At 38.0% G+C, this 15,946-nt stretch overlaps 1 protein-coding gene across 4 annotated transcripts in view; it reads right to left on the reverse strand.

The window, feature by feature from the left end:
- The window catches only part of LOC148080447 (uncharacterized), a 37,684-nt gene that overhangs the window by 15,254 nt on the left and 6,484 nt on the right, over positions 1 to 15,946 (reverse strand). For all 4 annotated transcript variants that reach the window (XM_087792161.1, XM_087792159.1, XM_087792160.1 and 1 more), the window contains exons 2-4: positions 8,285 to 8,355; positions 440 to 611; positions 13 to 87 (exon numbers count right to left, since the gene is read on the reverse strand). In XM_087792161.1, coding sequence (XP_087648287.1) covers positions 13 to 87; positions 440 to 575 — 211 coding nt within the window. In that variant the 5' untranslated portion in view covers positions 576 to 611; positions 8,285 to 8,355. The remainder of the gene's footprint in view (positions 1 to 12; positions 88 to 439; positions 612 to 8,284; positions 8,356 to 15,946) is intronic.

The following is a 15,946-nucleotide window of genomic DNA, read 5'->3' on the forward strand; positions in this document are numbered from 1 at the left end:
GTTTTGGTGTACCTTGTGCCACAGACCCAATCTGTCCGGATGATGGAGAAGGGGGAGGGGAGGGAGGCAAATTGGCTGAGTCCTCCACTGTAAAGGGAAAGAGAAAGAGACGGACACAAAAGGTGGAACAGTGGGAGGAAGGAAATGGAAGACTAACACATGTGCTGACAACTCAAGGCTTTTTTTAATTTCTTATCTTTCCTTTAAGATAATTTACAGGATGTCCAATGCTTATACTATACTCATGGAGTAAACAACTATTATGTCCTCCTTACTGTATTTTTTTCAATCTCTTTACCAGTAAACCTTAACAAAGTTATTTTAAACCACAAAATGTCTACACAGAACCAGACCAATGTGAAACAATTATTAGAATAATTTTAAGAGACAAGTGAAAGGCACCGGTGCTGTTTTACCAGTTCCCTTGCATGGTCTTTACCTGTGGTACCAGGGTATGCGGCCGCTCCACCGAGATGTCCGTTCTCTTTGTGTCCGTAACTTTGTGAGTAGCCATTCTGACCATTCTGATGGCCGTTGGAGGCCCAGTGCTCCTCTGGCTGGTGACCGTCTGCCATTCCTGTCTGCTGTGGCACTGGCCTTGTGGTAGATCACTGTAAGAACATTTCAAACCAAGTCAGCCAATGTTTAAATATGAGCCATCCATGGACACGCTGAATATGAAAGGGACACGTTTAAAAAGTAGCCACTAGCTTTGAACTCTCATTATGACGTATAAAACTACTTTTAGTTCAGGTGTGACTTCACTGCTCATCCAGTAGGAGGAGCTCTGCGACTTTCACACTTGTGGACTGCAGAAATGTGAAGTAGTAGTGAAGGCGGTTCTTCACCAGCTCTTTGTAACTTGTTCCATTCAAAACCTTTCTGTCACAGAAATCAAAAAACGGTCATCATCAAATCCACAGGGCCCAGAAGGGCATTAAAACATTGACAAAAACATGACCTAATGGTCACCAAACCCAAAAAGTCAAAAGACAGAGAGCAGTTATTAGTTTGGTGGGGGAATAAATGTTGTTGTTAGGGGTTAAATCCACAATGTCACAGCCGATCGTGTCTCAGTTCTGGATTCTTAAACATGTCATGTAGGTGTGGCATGTGTCTTGGCTCCGCCCCATCTCTAATCCAGCTCCCATCACCCCCACACCATGCTTCCTTGCTCCAACTCCACCCCAATCTGGGTCACTTGCAGTGCTTCCACAGAGAGCGGCGGCCTTCAGAGTGTCATCATCCATTTAGAGACACCGTGGAATCCCTGACAGCCACTAACCTGCCCTTAATCCGGCTGAACGTCCCACAGTAGGCGGAGGCTTCACTTCCGATTCAATATTGGCTCTGCAATTGGCAATTTCATATGACATGTGTTCATGATAATTATTGAGCTCCTAGGTTGGGACACTATGTCTCTTCAACCTTAAGCATGGCGTCATGACGTAAGCCGTTGGCATCAGAAGGACAAAGAATAGCCAAGGTGTCAGCAACCGGGACTTAACCCAGACTCACCATCATCATCCTCCTTAGCAGACAGTGGCTAAGATTGTGTTTACTCAGCAGGTCTTGGATGTAATGAGGCAATGGGAGAGTGTAACTGAAGTTGTGAATGAAAACAGACGTGATGAGCCTTTATGTCAACAGAGTTTTTGAAGATTATGGGGGCAGAGAGGGGTTGTTTTGTTGTTTTTTTGTTTTTTTTAATTCAAACCCACAATAACAACTTCACTCTTATAGAGTGAAATTGCATTTGCCTCACTTCAATCAATAAAAATGATATTTTTATTGTGTATGTTGTAGGACATGTTTAGTCCTATATCTATTGTTCATAAGCCTCTTTTACATTGAGTCTTGTCCTAATCTTACATGTTGGTGAAAATAATATATTATAATTTCCATTGACAACAAGGGGGAAATTATACTATGTTAGGCGGCCTGGTCTCATCCATGTATAGGAGACACTAACTCTGTTCTTATAACACATTGTAGTAGGAGGATCAAGAGATTATTCAAACTTTACCATCAACCTTATTTGGATATGAAACAAACCTATACTTAAATCTTACATCAAAAATGAAGTTGATGCCACTTATGGGTCTAACATGCTTATTGGTTCTGGTGACATAAGTTCAGGCAGAGGAAAAAAATGTATACTATGAAATATCCATCATTGCATGGGTATAAAAAGACATTTGAAAAACAAATAAGCCAAAAAAACAAGAGAAGAAAAGGAGAATAGGTTAAGTTAAGGCGGAGTATGATCATTACAAATTTTCAACTAATGCATATGGTTTTAATTTCCTAAAAAATGTATGGAGAGGAGGTTCGTATTTTCTGCCCCCTTGTGTTCCACCTCTCGACTTAATTGAGTTGCTCTCCCTCCTTTTACTTTTCAAGACATAGAAAGAAAACTAATATCCATTTTATGATTATTACTGTCTGTAAGGTGTTTTTTGGGTGGGATGGAGGATTGCATTTTTTCTCTAGTAACATTAGCCTGTGACTCTTGACACATCATGACAAAAAAACCTGTAAACTTGTGCAAATGAGTGACACACAAGCTCTATATTATTCACTTCTTACTGTTTTTATATGAATGAAGGCCAATATTAAGCCCACCCAAGGTCTAAAAAAGGTTAGGGGGCCTGCAGCAAATGATTCATCATTAACTTGTGAATTAACTAATGAAAATATAATATCAGATAGCTGATTCGCCGACCTTGTTTACTCCATCCTCGCCTGTCTCTACTCTTAATCTCATCAGAGAACTGAATGATCCATGACAGGAACAAGCCTCTGTTTCAGTGATGTCATTGTTCCCATGGTGATGCCGGCCCTAGGCCGGGAGGGGCCGGGGATCGTGAGTCGATGCCGGGCTGTGACAATGCTATGGACCCTAAAATAGGTCAGCAGATCCTGCAGGCATCACTATAAGCATCCTAACTGATGGAGCCAAATGGGATCCAATCCATTTAGAATGATCAATAATCTGATAGTTGATGCTGGTCATGTCATTTAAGACCAGCGTTAAAATGTCTTTAGAATTTTCAGATTCCCATATTTTTCAGTGTATCTGTAATAATTAATATTAAATTGTATCTGTATTGTAGCTACTCTTGTATCTCACTTGCACTTTATTCAGATTGTGACATTTTCTTTACAAATAAGGATAAACAATGTATTAGTCAGGGATGTGCGGTCAGGTGAGGCAGTACCTCTCAATGCGCATCCATCACAAACTGGGTTGATGCATGCTTTTGACGTGTGCCGGTTATCGTATCACTGAATGTCGCCAATATAATGCTCACAGATGTGTTTATTTGCCTTGATTTTACACAGTCTGGCTGATGTCTTTAACCATTCAAGATTAATATTTGTAGGGGTCTTACTTAGTTTCGCTGATTGGAAATACAGCCGCAGTAAAAAGGCAAAGTTTGAGGCACACACTAATGAGCCTCCAGCAACTATGTCACATCTCCATTGAGGCGGAGAGACTTTTTAAACTAAGGCAAAAAAGGTGGACTTTTACATCAAAGTAACAGAGGTTTGTGTGGTGAAGGAAATGCACATGGACTTTATCTACAGATAAAATGTAATCTCAATTGTATAAAAAAGAGATAAGACTAAGAAAAATACAATAGAATATTTTATTACTACATTTGGCCTTAAATAAAATATTGTAAAGGTGGGGTTTAGGTGTTTTATTCGGATTTTACACAGGTCCATGAAGGCATCACGAGTCTTGGTTCAAAGATAAACAGTTGTTTTTCGAGATGAGCTCTAGGAAGTGTGTATTGTTTTTTGGTGTTGGCTTTGGCCCACAGCAGTCTGTTCAGAATTATCAATAAAGTTGGTAAACTTCTCACACGCTCTCTTTCTCCATTTAAAACTTAAAATGTATCTTTTTATGATAGTAGATGTTGGTTCTTCTTGTGTTAATCTAGCCAATCACAGAAGGCACCACGCAATATTAACCAATCAGAAGCAACATAAGGCAGGTCTATCTTTCATTACTACTTAACACTGACAACAACGTGTGATCGAGTCATCTTAACAACATTTGAATACAATCACATCACTGACATCATAATGCTGTGAAGCTAACCGTCACTCGCGACTCTTCACTCTTGAGCCAAACTTAAATCTGGTGAGTTCTCGCTAAAATTTATGGTAAATTCCCTAAACGCCATTCAGTAGGAGGAAATAAACCTTTGGCTATCAAATTAAGAGCATTGAATCAGATACGTCCTCTTGTAAACCTTTATTATCACGGTCATACTCTTCAGTGTTTAAAATCCACGTTTGCTAAGCCTTTTTTTAATTATTTTTCCGTTTATTCATTTTTTCTATATCTATTGATTGTTTAAAACAAATTTGGATTTAGATATTCAGCCAATAGAAAGGTCTCAGATAATTAAATAAGGGAGGTTAAAGATTTTGAATATACATTTAAATACATTGATAATTAATATACATAATATTTTAGCTATGACTCTAATGTCAGTGTCAAAGATGACAGGTTTATGATGCTGTAAATCAATATTTATCCACAATCGAATACTGTCACATATCTAGAGGATGTAGACTAATATCCCACAAAATATCACAACAATTCAATATAATTATAAATTAAATCATATTTTAAACCATCTTCATATGACGTTTACAAAGATGACAGACGTATGCTATAACTGGCATGGAGATGAGGACATCAGTCTTATCAAATTGTAGAAATCCTCATTTAAAAATGTCACCTAGGACTATTCATGTGCGAGTGTGTGAAGAATCCTGTTGAGATTTGAAATAACCAGTAGCCGTAATAATCGTCAATGAATAAGGAACCCATTTGGGTTTATATACTTGTAAAACGGACAGTAAAGGAGCCTCACCAACCGTGATGTCACTGTTAAGAATGCATTTAAGTTATGAAAAAAAAAAGTTTTTCTAGGAAATTGAGTCACTCTTCACAAACAAAACCACCTTCACATTACACCCTTTATGCGCAAGTTTTAGTGCACTGACAACTTTCTGTCATTCAAAATGACTTACAAACAACTCCCTGATCAAGTTAACCATCATTCTGCAGCTCGTTTTATGAAAACCATTAGTTCTTATGGTTGCTGCTTCTAGACATTTACTCTGCATGTTGTTGGAAAAGAGTCAGAAAACCTGACCCGCCCTTTTCAGAAGCTACATCATGAAGTTAGTGTGGACAGCCTGAAAAATGTTTTCATTCATTAAATAAAACATTTTATGGTTCGACCTTCACCTTCCTGCGTGCAAGTTCACAGTAGCTTGGCTCAGTCACCAACAATAATCCAAACCTCAACGATCCTGTTCTATTTTTAAGCTGCTGACGATTGACTGCACCACAATAGAGAAATCTGTGTGAGTGTGAACATGAAGGCCAGACAAATTAAAAAGACACACCATATGTTATATATGTCGCAATACTTTGAGATTCTTTTCATCTGTCTGTCAGTCTATTTGTTATTAGCTTGAAGAAAGATTTGAAAATGACATGTTTTACAGTATATTTCCATGCAGTGGTCATGAGCATAAATCCAGTGAAAAAATTGTTTTAAATCTCATATTTAAAGCAGACAAAAGTTTAAACAGGCAGTAAGACAGATGGCCCTAAAACATGGTTGAAAAAGAAAAGGCAGAAGAAGTGAGACTTTCCAAACAGGAAACATGGTGATTTATTGACAGACAAAAACGGCGTGAAGGGAAAAACACTAGAGGGAGTGGATAGAAACAGGAAGTCTATTTCTAACGTGAAGACACATTTCTTACTTTGTGGATATTTTAGAACACCACTACGACTTTATTATTATGTTATCAGCCCAGAGATCTTTTCAAAAACATGCATGTGAATAGAAACTACCAGAAAAAAAAGAAGTTACTTGAGCTTTTCTTGGTCACTCGTATTAGTCCTGACCTTATGTTCCTCTCTGGAGGAGAGAGGTCAAACGGGACTAACAGAAGGAGGTCAACATCAGGCCTAATCCACCGACTGACCACATTAACAGACACACTGAACATGGGAAAATAATTCTAAGCTCTCCAATCTTCCACAAAGTTTTGGCATAGTCAATTTGAAAAAAGTAACTTGAAAAATGCAAATCCTAATCCTTGCAGATTAAATGAAGAGTCCAAATGTGATCAGGAGAAATGATGAATGAGTGTGAGTAAACAAAATATTACAAGGAATCTTTATGTAGTTATGGACTTGAAAGTCTGGCCTTGTTCTTCCTCTGCTAAACATTTTCATAACATAATTCTCACACACTTGTTTTAAGAGGATGGGTTGACACAAAATACACATCAAGATGTCTTGAAAAGACAAAAAATATATGTTTTTAAAGTTTGATGGAATGCATACCTACATATATATATATGATATTATGTAAACAACATACTACAATTATTGGAAGTGAAGAATCTTTACAATCAATTTACAATGCAAACCATCAGGTGGAAATGAGAAGATGGAGGTCCTTGTTTAGCAGGGCTCGCCCTAAACAACAATTAGTCAGGGATAAAAGAGGGAAGAGCAAGATGGAGTGTAAAATTGACTAGAAAATTGAACCCCTTGAAAATAAGAATACAAAAGCTTCAATTTGCGGACTTTCTTAAACAGCTTGAATGACAGCTTGTATTCTGCAGCTTCTCGTTCTGCAGTGTGAACAGTCTGAAATATACAGATGCTGCCACGGAAGCTCAGTTGACTGCATCAAGTACTTTATACTTTTTGGCTTCATAGGAATGAATGATCGCTGCAAGAATGCTCTTGTTAAGTGATGCAGTGGTTTAGAACGAGCAGGTGGCACTGGACTAGTTTGGTGACAGAACTTTTCAAGATAGAAAGTTCAATGACTCAAATATCAAGATTCAAGTTATTCCACCTCAAGGGTGAGGACAGCGTCATGTCTGTCCTACTCAGAGGCTGCACGGTGTATTCCTTAGTCGTGTCAAGATGAAGAAAAACCAGCGACCGACATGTGACACTGACTGACAGATGCTTCCAAACACAGACAGGCAATAGAAAATCAAATGATAAAGATGATAAAATCTTCCTCTTTTCTAGTCACCAGTACCTGCTCAAACACAAACACGCAGCAGCTTCCAACCCTCCCTGCATGACTCAGCTAGAGTGTCACTTCTGTTCACAGCTCCTCTCGGCTCACTCTCCATTTTGTTACCACCTCCGAGGAGTAACCAATAATCTGCTGGCCTGCTTCTTATGACGGATTCACTGACTAGATAAGATTTCAGGATTGGAGAGGTTTTTTAGAAACCCCTCTGCATAGCTCCCATAGACACATTTTCCCCACCATATTCTCCTCCCTCCCAGAGTTGCCAACGCATTACTGATTTATCATTGTCATCAACAAGCCTTTACAATGTGAGGAAAAGAGGAGATACGGAAGACGAAGGAGGCAAATAACAAAACTAAATATAAAAACTCATTTGGGTTGAGTAATGAGAAAACAAACATGTTTTCATTGGACTAACAATGGTAAGTGTTAGGCATTTAAAACATAGGAAGGGTTATTTTATTATCTCTTTACTATTTCTTTTTTTCCATGCACTTTATTTTCATTGTCCTGCTGCTGCTGTTGTAAAAGTGTGTTTCCCCTCTGGGGATGAATAAACGTTTTCTATTCTATTCTATTCTATTCTATTGTGTTAGCGTGGGACAAATAAATAAAAACATTTTATATTGATAAATTAAAAATGTAATAAACAATTTAACAACTTTTTTGATCAGGAATGGTAACAGTATAGTGAGTCTATACAACAATGATGATATAATAAGATCACTTGTTTGCGGTGTTTGCATATTTTGCTTTTTATGTTGAAAGTTGTTGTGCTTGGTTAAAGATGTAAACCACCACACAGCGACCAAACACCCCCAATCTCACTTAATTTAAACCATGCTTCTGATTTTTTTTTACACTTTATATCGCTAAAGAAAATCAATGTTCAGGTTTTAGACTTTATTAATGTCTCCTATATGTTTGGGGTCAATTATCTGTAATTATTATTCATCAAATAGTCCAAATCAGTAAAATAAAAAAGAAGAAGAATTGCAAAAATGTTTTTAAAATGTTCTAAACTGGATAAACAGGTCTATTGTAAAAACACAGTAACATAATTGCTGTTAAAAAAGATACATTATACAAATGTACTATGTGAATAAAATTAATCACAAAAACCTTCAGTGTAAACCATGCATCTGAACAGTTGTATGGAAAGATGGAAACAGTCTCACCTGCTAGGGTTCGGGGGGTGCAGTTCTACCTGGTTGCAGCTGCAGCGGAGGTCAGGAGGGTGCAATTGTTCCTGGAGGGAGAGTCGAGAGATGAGGAAAAGGGCAAAGCGGAGTCACTGGAGCATCTACAAACTGAGAGAAATCGCTGCTGTGAGTGAAGCCGGCAAACACACAAACCCAGTGTGGGTTACCAGCAGCACACACCACCTTGCAGTGGAAACCAGTGCACTGGGGGGAGGGGAGGCCTGGATGTCAGTGTTTGAATTCATGTTTTATTAGAGCCTAATGAAGAGGGGGATATTCTTCCTAAAAATGTCACTTCATTGTCCTTCATCTCTTCATTTCGGAATATTGACCCAAATTGCTGTGGAATCCATTGCAGGATGGGAGAGTGTTCTGGAGGTTTTGCTCAGAGCTGAATAATTGCTCTGTACTGGTGCTCATTTGCAGGCATGGCCGAGTGCAGGCAGCTCAGAAACAAAGAGGAGCAGGGAGGGAGGGAGGGGGAGGGTCTGGGGGAGAGCTAATGACAAGGTGGAGGAAGAGGGTCTGCAGAGACTGCAGGCTCACTGAGTACAATTTCACTAGAGCTCTGTCTCCTCATTAACACACGTTTCTCATTCACTGTCAAGACCCTGCCATTCACCACCCCTGTTTTCCACCCAAAAAATGACGTTTTTCTCATTCCTTATTAGAAAATGCACTATAGAAGTAAAATTGTAAAGAACTTTGGCGCCTTAGTATGAGCACTCTCCTTTGTTGTGATTGGTCAAAGGCTGACGTGATTCAAACACTCAACAATTAAAGTTGTCGTCTTTTATTTTGTGTTAACTGACCCTGTGCATAAGATGATGAACTGTTTTCAACTCAGGTGGATCACAAGACATAAAAACAGACAAACAAACAAATGTTAAAAGCTTAATTAATGCCTATTATTTCTCATATCTACAACTAAAGACCAGCTAATGGTCAATACAGCAACAACATAAACAAGCCTGAAGTACATGAAGATAACAAGAAAGTGAAAAATGATTTCTGAGTACGTCAGTTTTCTATTAACAGACTTCTAAAACAACCAGTCTGCAGCCGGAGGACACTCCCAGACTAATTTGCCAAACCTCGAGTAAACCACAGACACTGAACACTGGGATGATATGAAGTCAGAACGGGTGCATAAGTCCCACATACCCATAACATGAGATGTGTACTCGTACTATGGACTTGCATTTACTGCATATTCATACACGTGATCCAGAAGGTTCGATGCGTAATTGAAGAACTCTTAAAAAAACAAAAAAAAACTGTCTGTCTTTTCTAAGTCTACAGTTCAAGTTATTAAACACGACCTCTTGAATCTGCAGGTATGAGTCACAGATTTGTTTTTCACCTCAATCACTGCTAAGGTGGTTGCATATATTTCACACACTCGTAGCAAGAGATCTGTAACTGTACTTTAAATACTGCGCATACAAGTAACTACATATTTGCACCCATAAAACACAAGTCACACACGTGTAATTGAAGACTTCTAGTCGTAAAATACTTTTAGAAAATTACGACTATAGATTTTTTAAGGTTACAAATGCTTGAATCTGCCCGTTCTCAATTACAGCGAGAAAAAGAAGAGCTGCTCGTCCACACTATTGCACGTCTTCTCTCACCACTTGTAACTTTCCTGAAGTGAGGTGTAACTCTATGCATTCCCGTCAGTCAAGTGAAGTGAATCAGCTGCTGCAGTCTTCCTCCATACTTTGATTTTATCGCTATATAAATAACTTCAGACCCAAACCTCCTTCAGATCGAACGTCCTCAGCCTTTAAAATAAAAGTCTTCAGACAAAACTACATTAGACACTCTTAAATATACGGAGCCCGAGACATGCCATGGTAAAAATATAACTGTTCAAGTCTAATTCTGTCTTTAATTCCCCAATTGCCCTCATTACATCATCAGCCTTGCTGGCCCAGTCAGTAGAGTTCAGGGCTCAGCACTGAAAAACAGGGTTTGACACCAGACTCGCCCTATTCATTTTTTTTTGTACTCGTAAATACATGGGAATATTTCTGGATAGAGACAAATGCATGTTTTTATTATCTTAACATGCGTGTCTGCTGATGAAGGTAATTAACAATTTATGTAATTAATAAATCTGGATTAATATGAATAGAACATTTGGATAATGTATTTTATATTTTCAACAAGCCCTGTAAATTGCATCTACAGGGTTTATATATTTAAATAGTAAATCAAGGGTTTTATCTGGACTGAAGCCTGTTATTAATCCACCAGATCCTGAATAAAAAGGTAGGTCGCCCTCGTCTCTAGACTGATGGGGGAGTGTTGATCCCCCTGTACTGACACTGGTGCACTGACAACGGTCAGGATTAGCTGGTGTATAATTACTGACCCCCTCTTAGACTGGACCCTTTATCCTGGTGTGGATGCAGCAACTGGAGTTCTGGCCAATTAACTTAATTTATTTAACTTTATATACAAGCTACCATCAACAAAGGAAATAGTTAAAAAAAATTAAATTAATTGAAAAAATTAAATTAATTTAATTTTAATTCCAATTTTGATTTTAATGCAGGAAAAGCATGTTTTGTGCATTCTTTGTAAAATGTGCATAAGCAAACTAATACTGGCTATAGCCAAAAAAAAAATGCAAATGTTTTCAAATGGCCATATGCTGGACTGGCTTTATTACAACCTACTTCGTCTTCCTCCTAAAAAATCCTGACCCCTCCCCTCACAACAGTAACCAACATGGCTACAATGTTACAAACAAAGTAGGGTTTCAATCCCAACATATTACTAATAATTTAATCTAACCATCTATATATTTAATGTATTGATAATTTTTCATATTTTCTCAGAATAAATAAAAACTACATATTTAAAGTTAATATAGTAATTATATACAATATTTAATACTGTGTATACACACACATATATATATTAGGTTTGTTGCATGTTGTCACCCTCTAGACCACAAACATAAGCCTCACAGTATTAATACTTTCTCCCAGACACATAATCTCTCACTTTGGCATGGTTCTGCATTGGACCGATAAGCAAACTATATCAGCACTATTGGTCCAAAATAACCCTTTTCCTGACACAACCAAACACAGATTTAAGAGCAGATTAATTATATTATCCAAATCAGGGATGATCCCGTTGAAAGAGGCTGCAGGTCATTGTCTTGGTCAATCAAAGGTGGAAACAATCAATAGAAGAGAGAGATTGTCAGTTATCAGATTCATTTTACATAAGAGAGAGTGTCTGAAAGATGCTGTTGTAATGCTTTCATGTGTCGAAGGGTGATTGTTTCAGAAGAGCAAAACCCAAAATAGCAGCTGATCCTCTCTTCTTTAAATAGCCAAACCTGTCTGCTGCTGTACCTGCTTAAATAACAGCAACCCTTGACATGTCAAGATATTTAAAATGTCACTACTTATGAATACTGGTATAAAAAGTAAAAGGTTTTTAATTTTGGAAGAAAATGTATCCGACCCAAGAAAGCCTTCTTCCCAGACCGATGGTCTACAAGAAGTCTACCAAAAGATGTTTACACACAAAACTGCGCACACACACTCTGAATTGCGCACAAGCGCATGCACACATGTACTCACACACACAAACACACAAGGGAAAGAAGTTCATCTGTGTGTTTACGTTCCCTGCTCTTGAACGACCATTCCTCTCAATATTAGCAACAGGAAATGCCTGAAAAGTTAAATATAGCTGTAGGAGACATGAGAAGACGCGGGAAGAGAAAGACGGGTGAAAAGAGTGTTTAATCATATGTTCCAGAACAAAAGAAGGGCTGGAGCGACACAGGAACGTGCCGGTCTGAAGGCGTGTGCCTGTCATCAACACAGATCTGCGTCTATTTACTGTTTAAAAGTTACTCTCGCGTGTGCGTGGCTTCACTCAAACCGCAGGGTGTAGTCGAGAGCTTTGAAGTGGTCCGGCAGCCTGGGCTCGACTCAAACTCCAGCTACTGTGGAGCATCACACGGTATGGAAAAGTCACCAAACACTGTCTAGTCATGAGAAACAAACTCCTTATTGTCCAGTTGTAGGTTCCACTGCCACATTAGAACATGGACATTCTAACCTACAAACTAATCTTTTGAACATTTGGTGGGTTCATTATTTGTACCTGGAAAATATCTAGGGTGGGATGATGTGTCAAGAAGAAAGCAGGATTTGATTAAAAGAAAAGAAAGAACTCTAGTCGGTTTAGGGAAGTGGGAGTAAAGATGCAAATAGATGCAGCTACACTTTTCATTGTGTGAATCTCTTGGAACCCCTCAATTCAATTCTTGGGTTCACAATTTGGGTTCATCTCATTTCTGGCTCTGTACTTACTTTCTCTCAGTGTTGTTTATGCGTTCATATATTCTACTGTAATTGACTTTCATTTCCTTCTTCTAAATACTATTTCTGGGGAAATTGTGGGTTAATACATATTGAATGATTGCAACTTAAAGGGAAAATGACACCAAATTTGGGTTCTCGGCACACCAGCCTACCCTGGCAGAAAGTTAATGGATCGATCCGTTATAGTAGATTTACGGCTTTTTTTGTCCTACCCATTGTTTTCATCACTGGCCTTAAGAGATTTCCCTATATCTGCATAAAGAAACAGAAATGAGGAGGACAACAAATTATAAAGGAAAATGGGCTTGTAAGTGTTGATTTAAGTGTCTCTTAAATTGATCTTGAACCTCTGTTGTACTCATCAGTATGTTTCTGTTTGTACAAAACTTTATTCTAATAAATATATTTACATAGAAAATGCACTTAAGCCCCGCCCACTGAAAACACTTTGTTTTTCTGGAGATTACATTTTGTATATAATGTACCATAACCACACCTACACTGCTGTGATTGGTCAAGCAAAAGATTTGTTCACCTCCACCTCCACCACCATCATCAGGATGAGGGACTTATTGCATGTTGGAGTGGAAGAATTCAACATTTGAATCATGCGAGTAAGTCAGGAGAGTTGGGTTTTCACATTTAAAGTGAAGCTCATGCTGAGGTAAGACACTGGTAAATTAAAATCTATTTTAGCAGGAGCCAAGGTCTTGGGCTAACCAGTCAAATAGGGCATTAACCAGTGTGCTAACAGCAAAGAAGGCTTAAAAGGAAATTTGGCTTTTATTCATGTGCCATCTGCTCTAATTTAGTGCCCACAGAGAGAGCCCCGAGGACACCAGCACAAAGGCTGCAGCATTATTTGGGCTCAATTAACCTTCGAGAAACTTTGGATTAAACCAGTCTACAGTTTAAAGTAACAACAGTCTTACAGGGATAAAGCATTTAGAGGAGATACAACAATGTGTCCAGATGTTGGGCGGTTACTTAAAAAGGCACATGTGAAAAGCTGCAGATAACATCCATAAAATAGTGGTTGAGCCCTGAAGGAGAGAAGACACACGTGTCACTGAGGCAGCGGAAGTTTCTGGAAGTCATCAGCAGAGGTGTGGGTCAAGAGGACGTCACTGTGCGTGCTCACAAAACCTCTTTATGTATAAGAATGTTCCAGACATTAACAGAACTGACCACAAACAGTACAGACAGCTGATGGGAGTCAAACGTGATAAGCAAACTTCGACAAACGCGTCTTGATTCAACAGCTGTCATCATTTATTGGGCAGATCCCAGTCTTACAGTCCTGGTGGTTCTGTGTCCAAAACAAGCTGCATGTGTGTTCTTTTTCCTAAAAGGAGAGAATTATGGTGGTTGGAGGGAGGGGTGGTTTTAGCTTTACAGGGAGACTGCTAGAAAGAAATACACACTTTATAAGATATTTGACTGATGAAGTGTTACATCAGTTGTGCTGTGATCCAAACAACATCTGACTTGACTGTACAGTCAGCTCACAGTTGAGTTTGTGTCCACCATGAACACTTAGTTGCACAAAAACACACACGCCATGCATTTTATTCATAAAAATCATCCGGCAGATGTATAAAATTGTGTTATAAGTTGCTGAAAGTGAGTAAAACAATTAAAAAAAAAAAACTCTGTTAATTTAATTTAATGTTCTTGTACTGTAGGTGTGGTGACGTGACTTTCGTGTTAAAAGCTGCTAACACCACTTCGGTAGGCATGCTTAGTGAATTAAAATCAAATTTGAAAAGACATGACTGTGCTATGTGTAGAATACTTGGAGCCATTAGTGAAAGTTATTTGAGTCAGCAGAGGATTCAAGAAGAAGGCATGCAACAAGTAGCTGTGGTGGTTCAATTCCACTTATTGAAGTGACTTGAGGGTGATGGGTTGTGCCTCTCTACAGGCTCAATGGCCAACAAATTGAAGTTGAATCTTGAGTTTTTGGCAAAACGAGAGTGATAGAAATGAAGGTTAAGGTGGGAAGCAAAAGATAGTTGTGCTTTTCTGAAAAACTAAATTTAAACTTAAAGAAAATATTGGGGTAAAAAAGAATGTTCTAGATCATTTTGAAGATATAGTATACGTTCAAGTTTGGGATGTAGATTGTTTCTCTCCCTCAAGCCTCTAGCCACTCACTTTCTCACCGCCAATTCACGGCAGAGCTTTTAAACTCAGAGAAGAGGAATTTCATTTTATCTTTCTTAAGTCCCGCCATTTCCTGTGGGGCCCGTGAGACATCTCGTTGCAAGACATGTGTGATCCAAACCACAAAGAGAACTTGAGATACAAGACACTTAATCTGCTCACCAGATCTGAGGAATGAAAACAAAGATGGCTGCATCTGTCAGTGATAGTGTTTAAAATGTGCTGAATTTGTAACAGGGTTATCATTTGTTCACATTATTTAACATTTATGAATATATTAAACAAACTGTATAAAAGACGCTTTAAAATCAAAAAAAGCATTGTCTGTGTTCAATGTCATTTGGGAAGTAATAATTATATACAAACGTATTTGAGTTCTTCTTATTAGTTAGAATTGACTGTTTTAAGTAATGATAATATTGAAATATTGATTATTGAATCATTCATCTAGTTAAATAGTGTACAGATGTATTTTACTCATCTTCCTGTCTAAGCATTTTTACATTTCTTGGATAAGTCAAACTCATAGTTTTGGCCACACACAGAGAAATGTGTAGATTGGAAAATATATTCGATATAATATTGATATATTGTATTTTGTAAAAATGAAAATATAACATTGTTAAAACTAAAATAAAATAAAATGTATACTTTCAATTAGGAAATACATTTTGGACCTCTACTTCACAAGATGGCAGCTCAGAGTCAATCAAAAACAATACACAGTTAAAATACATGCTTCAAAAGGCCGAGACACATAAGTTAAACACAGGAGTCTTAGAAAATGTAAAGTTTAATAAGGGAGCAGAACCAGCAAGTACACAAACTTGATGCACAGGCCACATTGTAAGAGAATTTCTTCGTTTTCATTTTGTATCGCAATATTGTTGACATATATCACCCAAATATCGTAATACTAGCATACTCTGACCCAAGTATCAGGATTCATGTTGTGATATTCTTGCCAATGTCCATTTGCTCTAATCACTACTTCAGTTTATTGGTAAAATAAATGTTTTTTATTGATTAAAACGACACAACTTTGTGCAATTAAGAAGGAACTGTTACGTTCCAACTGTTGTAAAAGATATTGACCATTGTACCATAC

This window comes from Callionymus lyra, chromosome 5, assembly GCF_982586985.1.
Source record: "Callionymus lyra chromosome 5, fCalLyr1.hap1.1, whole genome shotgun sequence".
Taxonomy (NCBI): Eukaryota; Metazoa; Chordata; class Actinopteri; order Syngnathiformes; family Callionymidae; genus Callionymus; species Callionymus lyra.